The sequence below is a fragment of the Phalacrocorax aristotelis genome, chromosome 4 (assembly GCF_949628215.1).
Source record: "Phalacrocorax aristotelis chromosome 4, bGulAri2.1, whole genome shotgun sequence".
In the NCBI taxonomy this organism is placed as follows: Eukaryota; Metazoa; Chordata; class Aves; order Suliformes; family Phalacrocoracidae; genus Phalacrocorax; species Phalacrocorax aristotelis.
In genome coordinates, this window is record NC_134279.1 from 34264180 (window position 1) to 34281502 (window position 17323).

Genomic DNA, 17323 nt, shown 5'->3' on the forward strand with positions numbered 1-17323 from the left:
TTCTCTGGTCAAAGAGACAAACACACCTTGACACTATCAGTAGAGACTGCTTCATAGCACTGGGACAGTAAATTCATCATACAACAGGATCTTTGCAGGAAAGTGTTTACTGGCCCAGAGAAAGGCAATAAAAACATTTTTCTAGTGTCATATTAAGTAATTCCTGATGGATCCTTAGCACTGCATGGACTGAAAGTAATTAAAAAAAAACTTTTACAGTTTTGTACAGTGTTGAAGGGAGCTTTTCAGTAGCTAGAATTTTTTATTTCCCTAAAGTTACTAAAGTTCCCTGTATGTTTAGGACCATAAATCATGGCACCACCCTAGAAGATGGTCACAGTTTGTATATTTGTGAAGGATGCCCTTAAAAAATGGGTAGGTGTATGATACCTGAGATCACTTTTAGGATAGCAGACCTATAGTTCTCACAATATTTAACTGGAGATCCACCTGGGGGTGGGGTGGGAGGGGATATCCCTGCAGGAACAACTACAGCCTCTGGAGAAACACAGTGGAGGACAAGGCAAGCCTGGACAGACTGCATAAGCACAGCTCCTGTAAGGTTATTTTTAGCCTTGTTTTTTTGAAAAAAGAAAACAAACAACAACAAAAAACCCCACCAAAAACCAAACAAACCCTGTGTATTGCACAAACAGTTTTAAAGGAGCTGTTACCACCCAGTAAATACCTTGGAGCTACTCCGGTTCAGTGCTCAGCAACCAGAAAACCAAAACAGAAAGAACATGAAGTTTTTTAAATTTATCTATCTATATATACATCAAAACTGGATGTAGTAGATTTATATTTGTGCCCACCCATACCAACCCATCACCCTTTAAAAAAACCAAGCCAAAAAAACCCAGAATATTCAACAGAACAATAGCGTAACACAAAGGAAAACTAAGTTTTTCAGCTTGAAAAAGAGACATTTCAAGGAAGAAAAGATAAAAGCCTGTAAAATCATGAAGGATATGCAGAGTGCAAATAGAAATGACTGTTCACTATTTCTCATTAAAGTCCTGAATGGCTTGCAATAAAAGTCATAAAGAATAACGTTTTAAAGAAAAGGAAGGGTTGTTTTCTTTCTGCAAGACTATTAACTTGTAAAATTCTCTTGCCACAGAACACCTTCAAAGCCAAAAGTATAGCAACATGTAAGAAGTTATTAGATCTATCTTTCAAGAATTTTGTATACCAATGGCTACGCAACACAGTCCAGATACAGCCTCTGCTTTATCAAGTTCCTAAATTGCAGACTGCCATGAGAAACAAGGATACACTCAAGCCGTTCATTGTCTTTCAGCATCTGCTACATGTCACTGTTGGAGAAAAGTGAGCTACACAGATCTGACCACAGTATAGACTTTCAGATGAAGAAATAGATCATCCCTTCCCCCCAGCCCGACCTGCAGAACAGTCGCTACCCTGATATTGCAGCATTCCTCCAAACACACCTGGCAGACTTCACAATTCATTCACTATTCCATGAGCAAATACAACACTGAGGAACAAAACCACTTTTCATTAGCTCTAGAAGCAGTCCAGACATTGAAAATGCATCTTCCTGACAGATAAAGCAATCCTAGAAGCCATAAATACTGCAAAACACTATCTAACAATTGGTTTTAATGCTTCAGTTCATTTAGTTCAAATATTGATTACATATAGCAAACACTTTCAAATTGATTTGATTACATAGCAACCAAACAAATCTGCAGGGACTAAATATATAAGAGATGGTCAGCAAACCAGCTGAGCACTGCTTATCATCATCCAAGATCTCCTGCACTTCCAGGCCCAGGACACAAAAGCAGCTGCCACCTAAAAGAGCTATAGTCCATATTCCTCTCAAACTCAGCACATTTGCATTCTCTTCCTTTAAATTCTGACACTGTCCCATGATTTTAATATGCAGCCAGTAAAACTGAAGAAGAAGAAATCATATCAGTCATTTTCTGACTTACAGTTTCCTGGAGAAGAAGTTTGTGCATAGTCAATCAGTTTTCATCAATTCCTGTATCCTTATTTCCACATAAGCTTCCCAGTGACAGGGTTTGTACCTATTAGTCTAAACTTGGCTGTACAGCTGAGCATTGAGAGTACTTTTAGCATCAATACACACACTTCCTTCCAAAGCTAGTGCTAGACTCAAGAGCATTCTGTAGCTGCAGCGCAATCACCACCTAGCTTTTGCTAGTCTTTCCACTCTGCTTCAATGCCTCAAGTTTTCCTCCAAAAAAATCATTTTTCATGAACATGTTGCATCTCCACAGTCTGTTCAATTATCATTTTGTCTCTTTTGACCTTAAAGAGGCCAAAAGAACAGCATTCTATAGTAGATACGATAAAGAAAAGATGCAGACTGGGGTGGCACAGAAGAAGGGAAGGTGAAAAGATAAATTGGAAAACTCTCTCCCATTACATCATTTGGAAGAAGATGCCAAGAACAGGTAGCCAAAAATGAGGCTAGATGACTAATTCCTACACAGTCTATTGCTTTTCAGACAGATATTTAAGTTCAGCAACAAATTCTAAGTTATGCCAGGATTTCTAGAGACTGTTCTTCAATTAATGCTTTTTAAAAAGCATGCCTTGCTTGTTTAAAAATGAACACCAAGATTGTGATTTTTTTTTAAACAGGCCAATTTCTTCCATCATATCTACTATAACAATCTACACTTAAGGTGTAAATAGCAGTACTGTAAAATATATTCCAGAAAGCTATTCAAAATATTCCTAGTCAGAACTCAGGCCCTAAGCAATCATTGTTGCATTATCCCTGTGTATGTGTTCCTTCAAAAAACTGAGATAAAAGCTGAAGACCTTAATATAAAAATTATATATAAACCACTAAAAAGAAACAGGAACTTGCCAAAGACAGCAAAACATGCTTGCCCACTAGATATTAATTGCAAAAACACTGTCTAAACTGTCTATACTCATGTCCTAGCCATTTCACAGAATCAACTAAATCTCAAAGCAGCATCACACTATGGCACATATTAAACCCAGTGACTGGTGACACTTCAGTAATAACTCTTGCATTGACAGACCAAATATCTGACTGAAGTACGTCATACACGGATATCCGTAACTAAACTGAGCACAACAGCATCATATTTGCTTGTTTAAAATAAATTTTAAAAAAAAATTCCCAGACTCCAATCTGCCTGCAAGGAGCTTTGTAAGGAGAACTGCATCTAGTCCTGCAGCCCCGCTCAGTACTTCCAAGGAACCCCACAACTGCAGCAGACAGCAGAAGAGCTTTGGTATTTGACCAGTACCATGTGATAAAAATTTTATCATCCCTTTAGGATAACATTTAGAGCCACAGATCTAATCTGTGCATGGAACACAGAATGAAGTTCTGTGTAATACAAACCATAATTTTGATTCTGTACTTCCTTTCACCAAGCCCACAACTTCTTGCTGAATTAGAGTATACCTTTAAAGGTATCATCAGTTCTTTGGTTATGGAAATTAGATCTAAATAATCTCAAATTACTGTCAGTATTCTACATCAAACCTGATGGACCACATAATCTGCCGCCTTGATCTGATCTGCCCAACTCCTCCAAAGAGTACCACAGAGTCTTTAAACAAACCACCCAAACCTACACTACCCACACTGTCCTCCCAAATCCTAAAATCTTCTGTTGCAACCATCTTTCATCCTATCACCTATGAACACAAAGGTGTGTGGCTGCACCCCCTCCTGCTTTATAACAAGGTTTTAAAAGACTGAGCAAGACAAATATTTTCCAAAGCAAACAAACCCAGTCCTCCTTTATAGGTGTACAGGAGCCTCTTACTGTCAACCTTCTCCCATTTAATTTGTACTTTCAGTCAGCAGTTCCCAAAGCCAGGAAGACTCCAACACTGACCAGACCAAAGTACTTCCTTTAAGTCACATACAACACCCCAGTTACTGACTGGAACTAAGCTTACTTTTTCCACTGTCATAAAAGACTGCTATTGGGACCTACTATATCAATGGATCTCTTCTCACAGTACTGCTGCATCATCAGCAACTCTGATCAGTAACTTCTGAGGAATATTCTCCATATGTTTTACTGCACAGAGATGAACATTAATGAAGTCTATCACACTCCTTGTAAAGAGAAGAAATAGACTAAAGTTTATATTTTTGTGTTTCCTCCAATTTTCTTTCCCTCAGTCTTTGGTGTTTAAGTAATGACATAGTGACGGTACACTTTATTGCAATAAAGCTAATACAAGAACTTGCCCTGTAAGTTTTGCAGGAATTTTATGTAACAAGTCTTTAAGCAAATAGACATTATCTGAAATTCTGAAACTTGTGTCTTGTTATCTAGATAACATATAGAACAAATCTCATGTTCATAATCTTAATGGCGGTTCTTAAAAAAAATCAAGCTTTTCTTTCCATGTTTGATAAAAACAATGTTGAGCAGACCATTTTATTCAGGTTAGTAGATGTGAGAACCATAATTGATAAGTAACTTCAAGGAACTGATCTGAGTGTAGAAAATAAAAATAGGAGCTCCCATTTAGAAAAAAGTAATACTAAGTACACTGAGAAAAAACATAAAAATTAAAGACATCCTGACTGAAAAGCTCTTTATATGTTTCTAGATTCATTTAAAATTATTGAAGCATTCAATTTTAATTTAAATTGTTTTCGATTCAGGCTACAGCACACATACTGAAGATATATAACCACTGTGAACAATGGTATCCTGTAACTTGATTTTGAAAGCTCCAAAGGACTAATGAGATATCTCCCCATACTGTATAGAATGAAAGGTTAACCATCTTCCTAACCACCAAGATGATAGAGCAGCCCAAAAAGCAAAGACTTTACCTAGTGAAGCTAGTTTTCCTGAGAGCAACCAAGACAAACTTCCATATTCATATTTCTAATATTGTTATTTAACAGATGAGGAGCCTTCACTCAACCTCTCCAGGTTAGTCTTCCAGATGCAAGTTCAGCAAAGCTTGCATTACACACCATGAAACAGTTAGCCTTAAATGGCTATCGCTATACCTACCTACTAGTTTAAAAGAAGTTAGCTGTTAAGAACGAGTATCGTTCATCTCAAATCCAGCACATTACCAGATATGCGTTTTGTGCAGTTGTAATTGTTAAAGTTTCAATATGAGAAGTGACAGACACTTACCAATACACACATCTATCTTCCCCTTGATAGCAGCTTCATGCAAAGGAGTGTAGTTCCAATTGTCTCTAGCATTTGGGTCTGCCCCTTGACACAGTAACAGACTAACCACTTCAGCATGACCAAAAGAACAGGCGTTGTGGAGGGGTATCAGCCCTCCGTCATCACGAGCATGAACGTTGGCTCCTGTCTGTAGCAAGTGCTCTACAACATCCTTCCTTCCAAAACCTGTAAGAGAACATATTTCTGTTCATTTGTCTGGTAAAACACCATGATTTAACATTTACAACTGTTCACTTTTAGTCCACTCTACAGGCAAACGGTATTACTCATGTCCCTTTTCCTCTTCTTAGTTGATTTTACCATAAAGTGAGACTATATTCACCTGCTCAAGAGTTGGAAGATTTGCTTACACTCATGACAGAGCTGAACAGTGTTGTATTATAACCAGCCTGACTGGCTGCCATTATCTCATGAAGAAGTTCTACAATAGGTTTCCCATTCTTTTTCGGGAAAAGCTTTTTATTAGTTTTAGAAAATTAGTATAATCTGTACGTACCTAATGTAAGCATCTTACATACTATCTCTTGATACAGGTCTTCATCTCGGAGAAGACCTCATATTGAAAAACTCTGAAGGACACTGTCAGTGCTCAAGCAGAACAACCTGATTTCAAATCCAGACTACATTCTTGTCCTTTTACAGTCTGACGAACTGACAGAGAGACTAAGAAGTTACAGGTAAGAACTGAGACCTTACCTGGGAAATAATGCATCAGGAAGGTCTCAGCCCAGGAATCCAGCCTCAGTTATGGCCAGGGAAAACACTACCGTGAAGCCAACATCATTAAACTAATATGCTGCAAAATCCTGGCATGGCATGGCCAGGCTCTGACACCTTTAGCTTGTTCACGATGAACCTGGAAAAGTTCTAGTGCCCACATGTGCTTCCTATTGCCTCAAATGCCTTAGAGCAGCAGCCTCCAAACTTTTTTTAATTGTACACCCCATCAGTAAAAATTTTTTTGAGCATGCACCCCCGATATACATACACTACTGTACTATTATATAACGATAAACATACACAAAACCAGAAATTTAAAAAGGCTGAGATAAAGATGAAATAAAACCTGTTTTAAAATTTCTATTATATTTATTAATGGTACAAAATGTATTTTCTTCCTGCACCCCAATGAAATATCTGGCACACTCCACTTTGGAGACCACTGCCTTAGAGGGCAAGAACAAAAATCAGGTATTGGGCTCAAGAGGGACAATTTGAAATAAAACACAAGTGTTCATTTTTGTCCTAGGCTGCGTCTCAAAGGTTGGATTGCATTTCTTATAAACCTCAGGGCTAAAAGCAGTATCACTGGAGATTTTAAAAGACTACCTTTAAGAGTTATTCTGTCTTCTGGTAATCATGGATACCAACCAGCTTAGGTATAAAGAATCCCATGTACACGAACTATGTTTATGAAACAACCAAATTAAACGCTGCAGCAAGTGAAATTCCATCACAGTGGGGCTAACTGCCAGCTTATTGATTGTATTAACTCCACAGATCAAAAACAATGAGAGAGTTGATTTCCCTTCTAGAAGGGAAATACAAAGCTCAAGGGAATCAGCAAAGAAGCTGTCAGTTCTCCCCCAGGTGACCATGTAACTCAGCCACAGCAAAATGCTGCTCAAACAGCAACAGAAATGATTTTTGAAAGTCAGCAAGCTCTGTGGCAGGGAACAACTCACACATGAAGACTTCTCAAACCAGAACATATTACCCCAGAGTTGCAGTCCCTGGATAGGACCTCCATTTCAATGAGTTAAGCCCCCTTTTTGCCAGAGTAGAGCATCAGTTACGGCCTTGCAGACTTACGGTACAGAATTAACATGCTTTTCCCCCCACAGTCCATACGGTGAGATCTCCAAGCCAGATATAGCAGCTTTGCATCCACAGTAGCTTATCCTGTTAAGGCTAATATTGTAGCTCAACATGCAGCTTCCAGTCAAGCTGCAGGCTAGCTATTCTGCAGGAATTTACACTGTCTTCTCAGTGAAGCACAGTCCTTGAACACTCTTTCTTGAAGGACAGAAGTGTTCTACAAGCTGACTAATACTGCGGTTAAGGCAGGCAGGGCCAAAATAAAGAGCTCCTTTACCTAAGAGAGTTTTGATGACAGTTTACCAATATCTTTATTTCTGCTTAAAGAAGTATTCTTATATCAGACACAAGCAAGCAGGTGGAAGAACAGTCTAGGGAAGCCATCACGGATACACACAGAAATGCCCACATCTAGCGCAGGCTGTAGCAGTTCACACCAGTTAATCCTGTATCCTAACACAGCTCAAGGGCTCCAGTTAACAAGTACAGCCTGGTTACTTTTGGATAGCTGTAAGGATTCCCACATCCCCGCTGTACAGAGCCCTCAGCTGCTTGCAGCACAGATGCTGGACCACTACAAATTACAAGCTAGCACACTGAGCAGATACCAAAGTGGGCTTTCCTTAATACATGGGGCTAAGCAGCAGTTCAGCAGCTGCTCCACAAGCTGCTGAGCCATACCAGCTGCAGGGAGGGGCCGATAACCAGACTGGCACCCCACTCAGCAATCCAATTTTAGTCCATCACTGCAGATGAGTCAAACCTTTCTGGTACATTATATACTGATCACTTCACATTAGAAATTACACTACAGAAATGGAAGCATGTGAATCAAAACTGGTATTATTAAAAGTGATACTCATTTATCACAACAAAACCACTACCAGAAGACACGTTTTTCTTAACTGAACTGTCAGCAAGGTCACTGCTACTGTAAATCACTGCAGCTTCTGAAATGAAAACTGTTTGTTTGTTCGTTTCTGTTATAAAACAGTCAAGGAATGTCACCTGTAGCCTTCAAATAGAAAACAGAGCTTAAATGGGTACTACAGCAAACAAAGGGTATCTGGTCCTACAGCAAAGCTGTAACACAGCTGCAAAACAGGCCTAGGGTATAAATACCAAGAAGGAAGCCCTCGAGGTTCCCACATTTATATTGTTCATTTGACTAGCAAAGGAAAATTGAGCAAGACAAGAACTAGAAAAGGATGCTTTCAACTAAACAGTAAATCAACATATTAGCTTTTAGATTTTATAGATTGAACTACTAAAACCAGTGCTGAACCTGCATGAGCATTTGCTTTACACGTACTTGTCTCGCGAGGAAAAACAACCTGGCAGTGCCTGAAAACCCAGATTTTTGTTCAAATTGTTCAGTGTTGTGATTTTCAGGACTACACAGATAATTCTTCAAGGTATTGCTGGACATGGAGTCATTGATAAAGGTATCTTTGGAAATGCCAGCAATAAACACTTTACAGTGTTTGGTAAATTAGCTCTTCTGTTCCATCCTCAAAAAGCACAGTAAAGGTTACTGTGATTTTATCCCATCACACCACCCACCTTTCAGAGAAAAAGTAACCAATTATGGGAATAGCTTCCTGCACCAGCACCGCCACCACAGGAAACCCTGTAAAAACTTGAATTGACAAAGTGCCAGAAAGTCTTTAAAATGATCGCATGACCCAATCTGACAAGGCAGCTGTAATTACTGGAACTCCTGCAGTGTCGGGGCCACCTTTTGTAAAAAACAGACACATGCCAAGCCATTTGTGACAGATGAAGCACATATAATTTGGTTTCAACTGAAGAAACTGATGTGATGCCATTTAAGATGACTTTAAAAATCCCACTTGTGTATTATTTCCAGTGCAACTTTAATTTACAAAGTCTAAGGAAGAGCTCCCAAGAAAGGACAGGTAATCAAAGATCCCAAAAGAATCAAATAGAATGTGCCTACAGAAAACAACCCAAACCAGGGTAACTATGGAGGAAAGTCATATTTAAAGGCCCAACATGCAAGCTTGTTTTGATGAGATTCACCTGCCAACTTCCAAAGCACACTCATCAGCAGGGTCCATTATTAGCTTGGGCTATTTCACATAGCTAAAACGAGTAAGCTTTGCCCTCATTTAGAAGTTTCAGGCAAGTTGCAGTACCTCAGAAAACATTGTCCAGGAGAGAAAGTAAGACATAATCCCATTATAAAAAGGCAGTAGCAAGAGAACATCTGAAATTTAAGGGAGAAATGCTCATCAGTCAAACCAAAGAATAGGCAAAAATTCAGAGTGACTGACAGGCTCTTAATTTCCCCAGTCGTCTCACAGATACAACTGAATACTAAGGCTTGGCAAAAGCCAGGAGATGGACACAGCTATAATCGCTTTACATAAACCAAGAGACAGGCAAACAATTCAGAAAAAACGCTACTTAACTAGTTCTTTGCCAATGCTATATTCTTGCCTTTTTCCAATTTATACCTGTCACTTTGGGCTGAAAGTGAGGGAAAAAAAGAGTTTAGTTAGTAAACTGGCAGTTTGAAAATTAAGCTAAATAAAACTTTTAAATGCCATCAGACAAGGCAGCACACAGAGGCACTACCAAATGCTTACTACTACTGCCAAGACGACCTGTCCTACTCCCCGCCCACAATCTTGTCCTGTCCCATCTCTTCTTTTGGCATTGAACGTAAGAAACAAGAGGCAACAGGGTGAGTAGGTTGAATGACTGATGAGGGAAGCAATGCAGGGAAAGCAACAGGAGCATCAGCTGATACCCTCTATTACATGATCTGGTCAGGGCTTCCATGTTAAACCTGCTTGCAGTTAGTCACCAGCTTTTACATGGCAACAGTTTACAGACACCTAATTACTAATACTCCCAGAAGCCACGTAATTCATTGCTCAATTTCAAGGCTTGTTTTCAGAAAGCTTGGTATAAAACTCAACTAAATGTATGGATTTTCCACTAGAATCGGAAGAATACTTTCCCCAGTGGGTACAATATATCAAGTAGTCAGTTTGGTAGAGCTGTACTAACACTGATCATTTCACCTTCTGCCCAATTAACACCACTTGAACACAACATAGCATGAACTCCTCCAAATGCCAATTCCAATCTCTGCAAGGCTGCTGTTATGTGCAGAGTTCAACACTAGAGACTTCTCTCACTAAGCATTTTTCCTCCTCCTTTCACCTGCTTGCTCTTAAGAACACATTAACTCCAAAAGCAGTGAAATTTTACACAGGTGTATAATCACAGGCTAAGTACTCCTGCAGGTATTACTGTGATCTTCAGCAAAGCAGGAAAGATGATCTCATTAAATGTAATCCCACTTGTTAGAGCACTAAACATAGCTCATATGAGAATACAAGCCCTTGAAGTGGAGAAACACACATCTTTGAAACACATGACCTTTTGAGAATGGTTTTAAACTGTAAGCAAAAAGTGGAAGCAGTTCAAGCTAAGTCATTGTCCATCTCTCTGGTGCTGCACATTCTGGGACCAGATTTTTTCCCCAAGACAGGTCTTCCAAAAGCAACCAGCTCTCCTCCCACTTCACTAGGCAGAACATAATTAAACTGAGTGATTTAACTAAGTAAATTGAAGAGCCTTCAAGCTGGGAAAAAGTATTATTGAAGGTCTGAGATTTTGCCTTTATACCCTCTTGTAAATTCCTTCAAAGGATTTTAAACAGGAAGGAGATAAAATACATTGCAAAGAGTACTGCAAGACCATTCAAGAGAACAAGTTACCAGTCACAAAGAAATAAAGCTAAAACTTCCTAAGCAGTAATACACTTGTGACACTAACAGAGTTGATGTACTACAAATGCTACAAAAACATAAAAGAAAGAATTCCAAAGTCAAGGCCAACTATTCATCAATTCATCCGTTTACATGAAAAAGTCTGCATTTTTCAGGCCCTGAGCCTGTAAAGCTGCCAGGATATTTCCTAATTGACTACATAATCTGCACCCTTCATTCTATCCATATGAATCCAGCTGAAAATTATTATTACCCCTGCTTTAAGTTGCACTTAAGTTGCACAGGACAGAATTAATCAGTGACTTAGCTTTACAAACAACTGTTTGAGTAAGGTCAGACATCTCTGCTACGGCAAGGATATATCACACAACTGCAAAAAAATGAGTCAGTAGTTTAAGAATGGTATCTCAAGCAAGGCTTTCCAGGGCAATTTAAGCTAACTTGTTATACATTGCACCACAGGTGGAGTGGTCAATTCAGGTGTCTCTGCATAGAGTGGAAGTGTGTAATAAGTTACCAGCTACTTCTTGCCATTTCCCAGCTCTCCCTCAAGGAACACTCAGTAGCTAGTTATATTAGTTCTGCCTCCTCGGTTGCCTATCTGACTTACACTTGTTAAAGTAGCTTGCATTTTTATGGTTAATAGCTTGCTGTTTGACAAATCAACTTGATGAGCTCACTTAAACTCTGACCACTGACTATTTTCCAACCCAAGTGAGATCCCTTTGCCTTCAGGATTAAAGTTGCATACTCCAGAAATTTCCAAAGAATAGTTATAGGTGGTAGCCTTCATAAAAAGATTTGACTTCCAACAGTTACTACTAGTGGTATCAAAAGCATGTTTACAGAAAACTGCTTTCCCCAAACAGCCTTTTGCCATTACTATAGACCCAAGCAAAGAGAAAACAAGAAATACCACTGATGCTCTAACAAGTCACCTCAAACCAGGTTTTGCCAAGCCTGAGTTTGGGCTGATACCAGCAAGAGCACTTCACCCTGTGATCCCAACTCCATGCCTTCCAAAAGCCACTCTGGAAACCTCTACCTCTTTCTCAGTACAGAAGGGGGCATTAAGCCATGGTTCAGCGATTACTATTAGTACTCTCTGTATCCTTGGGTTAAACACTAGAAAGAGAATAACTGTAAAGCTAAAAGAATACATTGCCTGAGAACTTGAGGGGCTAGCAATGATAAAAAAAGTTAAACTTCTCATTAAATGGGTGTGGAACTGGACAAGCTTATGACTATGGCTATATGAAAAAAATTAGCTAGGACTCAGCTTATTTCTATCAGGTCCATCCAACTAGTCATTTCTGAAAGCGGTGCTATTACTAATGATTTACCAAGCAAGGACTAGGCCTAAAAACATATGAATCAAGGTGTCAGCAGCAAATACATATAAACTTCATTTCAGAAGGGAAAAAGCAAGTCTGTTACCAAGCCAGCTCCTATAAATTCTTGCTGGCTCTGGGAAAAAGCTGGGATTTCAGACAAAAGGTCACGGGAGTTCTCCCCATCTAGGCATATTAAAGGTAGAAAAGTCCTAGAAGGCCAACCTTGGTCTGTGCTATAAATGGAGGATGACACATAAAAAGAGAGCCACAAAAGCATCACTGCCAATCTGCTCCAAACACAATGAACAGCCCCCCCCAGCAAACCACATAATGATTCACAGAAAATATGTAGGCTGAGTGAAGTCCCACTCTATCCCATGCAAACTATACCCAAAATGTGACACATTATCACATAGACTGAAATTGGCCAACCATTCAGAAAAAAGTTGACAGCATTCCCCAAGGGGACTAAAGATCTACCTCTCACATACACACAGAACAACCAACTCATTTGGTTATGCTGGCTAAAGAGGTATATTGTCAGCTATGCGACAACAACATCACCAAAAGCAGGATTATCAAGCCAGTTTACAAGAGCATACAGCACAGGCATAACAAAATTTTCAACTAGTGAGGGGCATATAATACAGTAAAGAAGTTCATAATCTGGGGAAATCAACAATGACAGTCAAGATCTTTCTCAAGGAAGAGGTAACACATCTTTAGATCAAAGGAGTGCAGTTTGTCGAAGAGAACCATTAAGCAGAACACAGGATATTCCAGTGAAGAGGGTGGGAAATACAAGAGGAAGCAAGTTACTTGTTTTAAAACAAGTCAACGGTCCAATTATTCAGTGGAACTCTACCATAGGATGAGCTTCTACCAACATGCAGAAACTGGGTCTTGCTCAAATAGCTGCTGAGCTATCAACTGCAGGAAACGCACTTGGAAAAGTATCATATATGAAGAAGGCAAGTGTATAACTCTTCCCTAGACATCTGCTTTTGGCCACCAGTATGGATAAAACCTTGAGCCAAACATACCTTTGTTCGTGCCTAGCACAGTTGCTTTTTAATTTTTTTTACGTTATCAGCAAGCTAGTCTTAATTCAAAAAGCTGAATGCAAAAGCTATGAATACATTAGTAACTCTAATTTCTTTTTTGCATTTTAAAGTCACTCAGTCACTTTCAGGTCTTCAGAATCTGCTTGTTACTCTGATTCTTGGGTGCTGCTGGACAATATCCAAAGCCTGCACTGGCACCAGAGACCCAGAGATCCTGCAATCCACACAGCAGTTGAGACACTACTGAGTCTTCCTCTTTCCAAGCATGTGTACCTCTTTAGAAGGATCCCCCAAATCACTTGCAAAGGAAAAGCTGAACAGCACACATCCTGAAAGACATTCAGAATTTCAAGAGAGGCTCTGCTAGAATAACAGTACAGTTAGAGGATGAAGGGAAAATGATCCTTTGTTCAACCTCCTCCTGCTTGAGAGGGATATGGTCTCAACATTAATTTCTGTCTTATTAAGAGTTAACCAAAGCAGGTCAGATTTATTCAGCACACTAGCTGATGTTTCAACACGGAGTTGAAGAGCCGAACCCCTTCATTCAGACCAACTCACAATTCACATATCCCAGATAAAGAAAACTCAGGTAACACTGTTGCTCCAACTTTATGTAGCCACATACATTTTATCTGGAAGTGGATAATGGACCAATGATGACTCCAACTTTTCTAGAAAGGTTTATATATATCCCCAGCTTTTTAAATAATTGATTACAGATATTCCAGTTCTGACCTCATCCCCAGCTTACATACATGCTAAGGATTCTGAATGCTCTCAGAGGGCACCCCTTTTATCTTCCTTCTGCCATGACAAAGGTGATTTTGAAACTAGAAACCTCACAAAGCTGAAGGAACCCTGAACTTAGTGATTTTTACAAGAAACTAGAACTAGAGAAGTTGTCCTTCCCTACTATGGTAAAAGTAACTTAACTGCCTGGCATTGTTGCCAAAAAGGACATAAGAAAACCAGACTGAGGTAGGGAGAAGTCAAGTAGTGGGGGTGGGGGAGAATCCAGCTACCCCCAAAACTGGGAAATGAAGTAAAAATTAGAGGAAGAATTCCTTTATCACAAACCACAAGATCAGAAGTGGAACTCTCTCTCTTGTCATTGAAGAGTTTAGCTTCAAGAGGTTTGAAAGAAGCAGTTTAAAATACCACATATTGCACTTTCCAACTCCTGTTCCCCTAGTGAAGGCCATACAACTCACACTTCGGTATGGCTCACAAAACATGAGCTATTACCCATAACAGTTTCACATACACAGCAGACTCCTATGTTCATAAGCAAACAAGTTTTATTTCTCCTTCCACTCACAAAGGAGGAGATCAAACCAACATGTTGCATTGCTGGCAGATACATACTGCCTAATTCAGTTTCATTCAAACAGTGTGCTTACAGGCCCTTCCAAAATATAGGACCCCAAGATCTCTGTAATAAGAAATCTGCCTAATGCTATTACATGTCAAATCCATTTGGACTGGACATACTGCAGTGGTTTGAAATGAAATATGTACGGTAGCTAAGGAAAGTGTTCAAATCTAGAAAAACAGATACAGGAATTTGTTAAGTATGAGAACTTCATCCACTCTTTTCCTTATGCTACAGGGAAGCACCTTCCATTTCTATTACAGTAACATCTTATTGACTACCAACTTTCAAAGCCTCACTCCCTTAAGTAAGTTTGTCCATTTCTTCTCTAATCAAAATAGAAGCTACCACTGCAGCTTCAGCACTGGAGTTTGTACTAGCACTAAAGTTACAACTTGAGGGGAAGCAGCAAGGTCTAATTTTTAAGTCTGAATCCAGAACAAGCAGAGCAGATTCAGGATGAGCCTTCCAAAACATTAAGAACTTCATGTGCAGACATGCAGTTGTACCAGCATTATTTTCCAGCATTCACTGAAATTAAGTCCGTCTCCATACTCCAGACATTCACTGTGTTTTAATCTCCACTTGCATAAGGTCGTGCTTTGCTGGTGGAGTTCAGGGATGAGAGAAGAATGAAAAGGAAACTGGTCAGGACCAAAAGTTCCCTTAGGGGCATCGTTAAATACCACTTGTATTTTGAAAATGAAAGCAAACCCATGCAATCTCAGAGAGTATTACCTGTAAATTGCACACCACTATTCAGAGTTCCAGGAAACACTGTGCCACAAAATGTTCATTTTTGTTATCAATTTTAACGCAGTGCTTTAGAGATATATGCCAGCATTTAAACATGGAGCACTCAGTACAATCTTGTCAGTTATCTGAATTTATGTGTACTAGTGCACTACTTAAAGCTCAAAGAAGATCTATGCCCCTTACTAGACAAGGTCCAGTCCCATAACACTGTGGCACACGTCAGGGAGCCCTCAGCCTGACCATAGACCTACCAATTGTGCAAGTCCTGAATTAGGGCTGATGATTTAAAACATCTTCCTCATTTTACGTTTATCATAAGCTTCACGTGCCCTGTGTCCCACTGAAGGCCATGGCCTGCACAAAATGTTCCTTTTATGGACTGCTATAACCTATAACAGCTATACTTCCTAGAGAGTAATGTTTACTTCCAGTTAATGTAAACTGTTGGACCTCACTGTTAACTGCTTTATAACGTTATTTCTGATGGCGACATCTCTTCGCTGCACTAAGAGGCATATTCTCTCCTAAACATGTGTAACTTCTATTACGTTCAGCTGTTCCACTTCACCTCTTTCACCAGCCCACTCAGACCACAGGAGATGCAGAGACCAATCACCAGCTATGCCCAAACAACAGGAAAAAAAGTTACAATGTACAAGGGATTGACTTTGATTCCTATCAAGTCTACATGCATCACGGGCATCCCTGGTTTTCAAGAGCTGCTACAATACTAGTGAAACCGTTAACTTCAACCAGCTCTGCCCTGAACGCGAGTTTCTCACTTCCTAAGCGCGCGCACACACACAAATGTCTGTACTTTTATGTCATACAGCCTCCCTTACGCCTCCAAGAGCTCCTCTCCCACACGTTTCACCCAAAGGCAGGATCTTTTTCTATTTTATGAGGAGGAAGAAAAATATTTAACAGCCGCCTCCCCACAATCTGCGGCGAACGGCTACCGGGGAAGTGCGCTCCCGCTCCTCCTCTTAGCACACGCGTGAGCTCTCTCGACCCACCGACGGGCCGGGGTCCGCTCCCCGCAGCCCGGGAAGCCAGGTCGGAAGCTGCACCCTCCCTGTCCCACCGCAGGGGTTGTCACCGCCCCCACCGGGCACAGGAGGCCGCCGCGGGCCCGGCCGCGGTACCGGTACCCACCGGCGGCGAAGTGAAGCGGCGTGGACTTGCGGCCGGCCATGTCCTTGGCGTTCACGTTGCCCGTGTCCACCAGGCGCTTGACGCGCGTCACGTCCCCATTGCGGCAGGCCTCCAGCAGCTCGCGGAAGGCCCCGTTCGCCGCGCCCGGGCCTGCCGTCTCCGGACTCTCCGCCGCCGGGCTCGACGCGACCGACGACGACGCAGAGGAGGAGGAGGAGGAGGAGGAACTGCTGGAGCTGCTGCCCGCGCCCGGCGGCGGGCCCGGAGCGGCGGCGTTCGCACCCTCCGAGCACTCCGGGGCCGGAGGCCGCTCCACGTCGGGGGGAGCCTCGCCCTCGGGGCCAGCCAGGCTGTGACGCTGCGCGGCAGGGCCGAGGTCGGCCGGTGCCAGGCTGGGGCTGCGCGGCGGCGACGCGGCGGCCGGCGGCGGCGAGGCGGGCCCAGGCGGCGGCGGCAGGTGGTGGTGATGGTGGTGGTGCTGGGAGCGACGCGGTGGCGCCGCCATCTTCACTCCCCCCCCACCCCCCCCCGGCCGGCCGTCACTGCGGCAACGGCGGCAACCCCCGCCCACGCTTCCGCCCGCACCCGGCCAATCCCGACGCGCGGCGCCCGGACGTGACGACCACGGGGCGGGGCGGGGCGCGGCCTCGCCGGGACACGCCCCACGGCGGGACGGCGGCTCGCGCCTGCCCCCTGGGGACCGCCGGGCGCGGCGCGGCGGGGCGGGGCCGGCGGTGGGGGTGAAGAGGTAGGCTGACGGCGGGAAGGCACGCGTTGGCTGTGGGTGTCGAGGGGGAGAGGAAAACCCAAGGGCGTCGGAGGCCGAAACGGCCCG

General features: G+C 41.9%; 1 protein-coding gene across 3 annotated transcripts in view; it reads right to left on the minus strand.

The window, feature by feature from the left end:
- TNKS (tankyrase) overlaps window positions 1-17021 on the minus strand; it is a 149074-nt gene extending 132053 nt beyond the window's left edge. For 2 of the 3 annotated variants that reach the window (XM_075090907.1, XM_075090905.1), the window contains exons 1-2: window positions 16489-17021; window positions 5160-5384 (exon numbers count right to left, since the gene is read on the minus strand). In XM_075090907.1, the coding sequence (XP_074947008.1) occupies window positions 5160-5384; window positions 16489-16993 (730 nt within the window). In that variant the 5' untranslated portion in view covers window positions 16994-17021. The remainder of the gene's footprint in view (window positions 1-5159; window positions 5385-16488) is intronic. The other variant, XM_075090908.1, reaches the window with a different exon arrangement.
- Window positions 17022-17323: the final 302 nt, after the last annotated feature.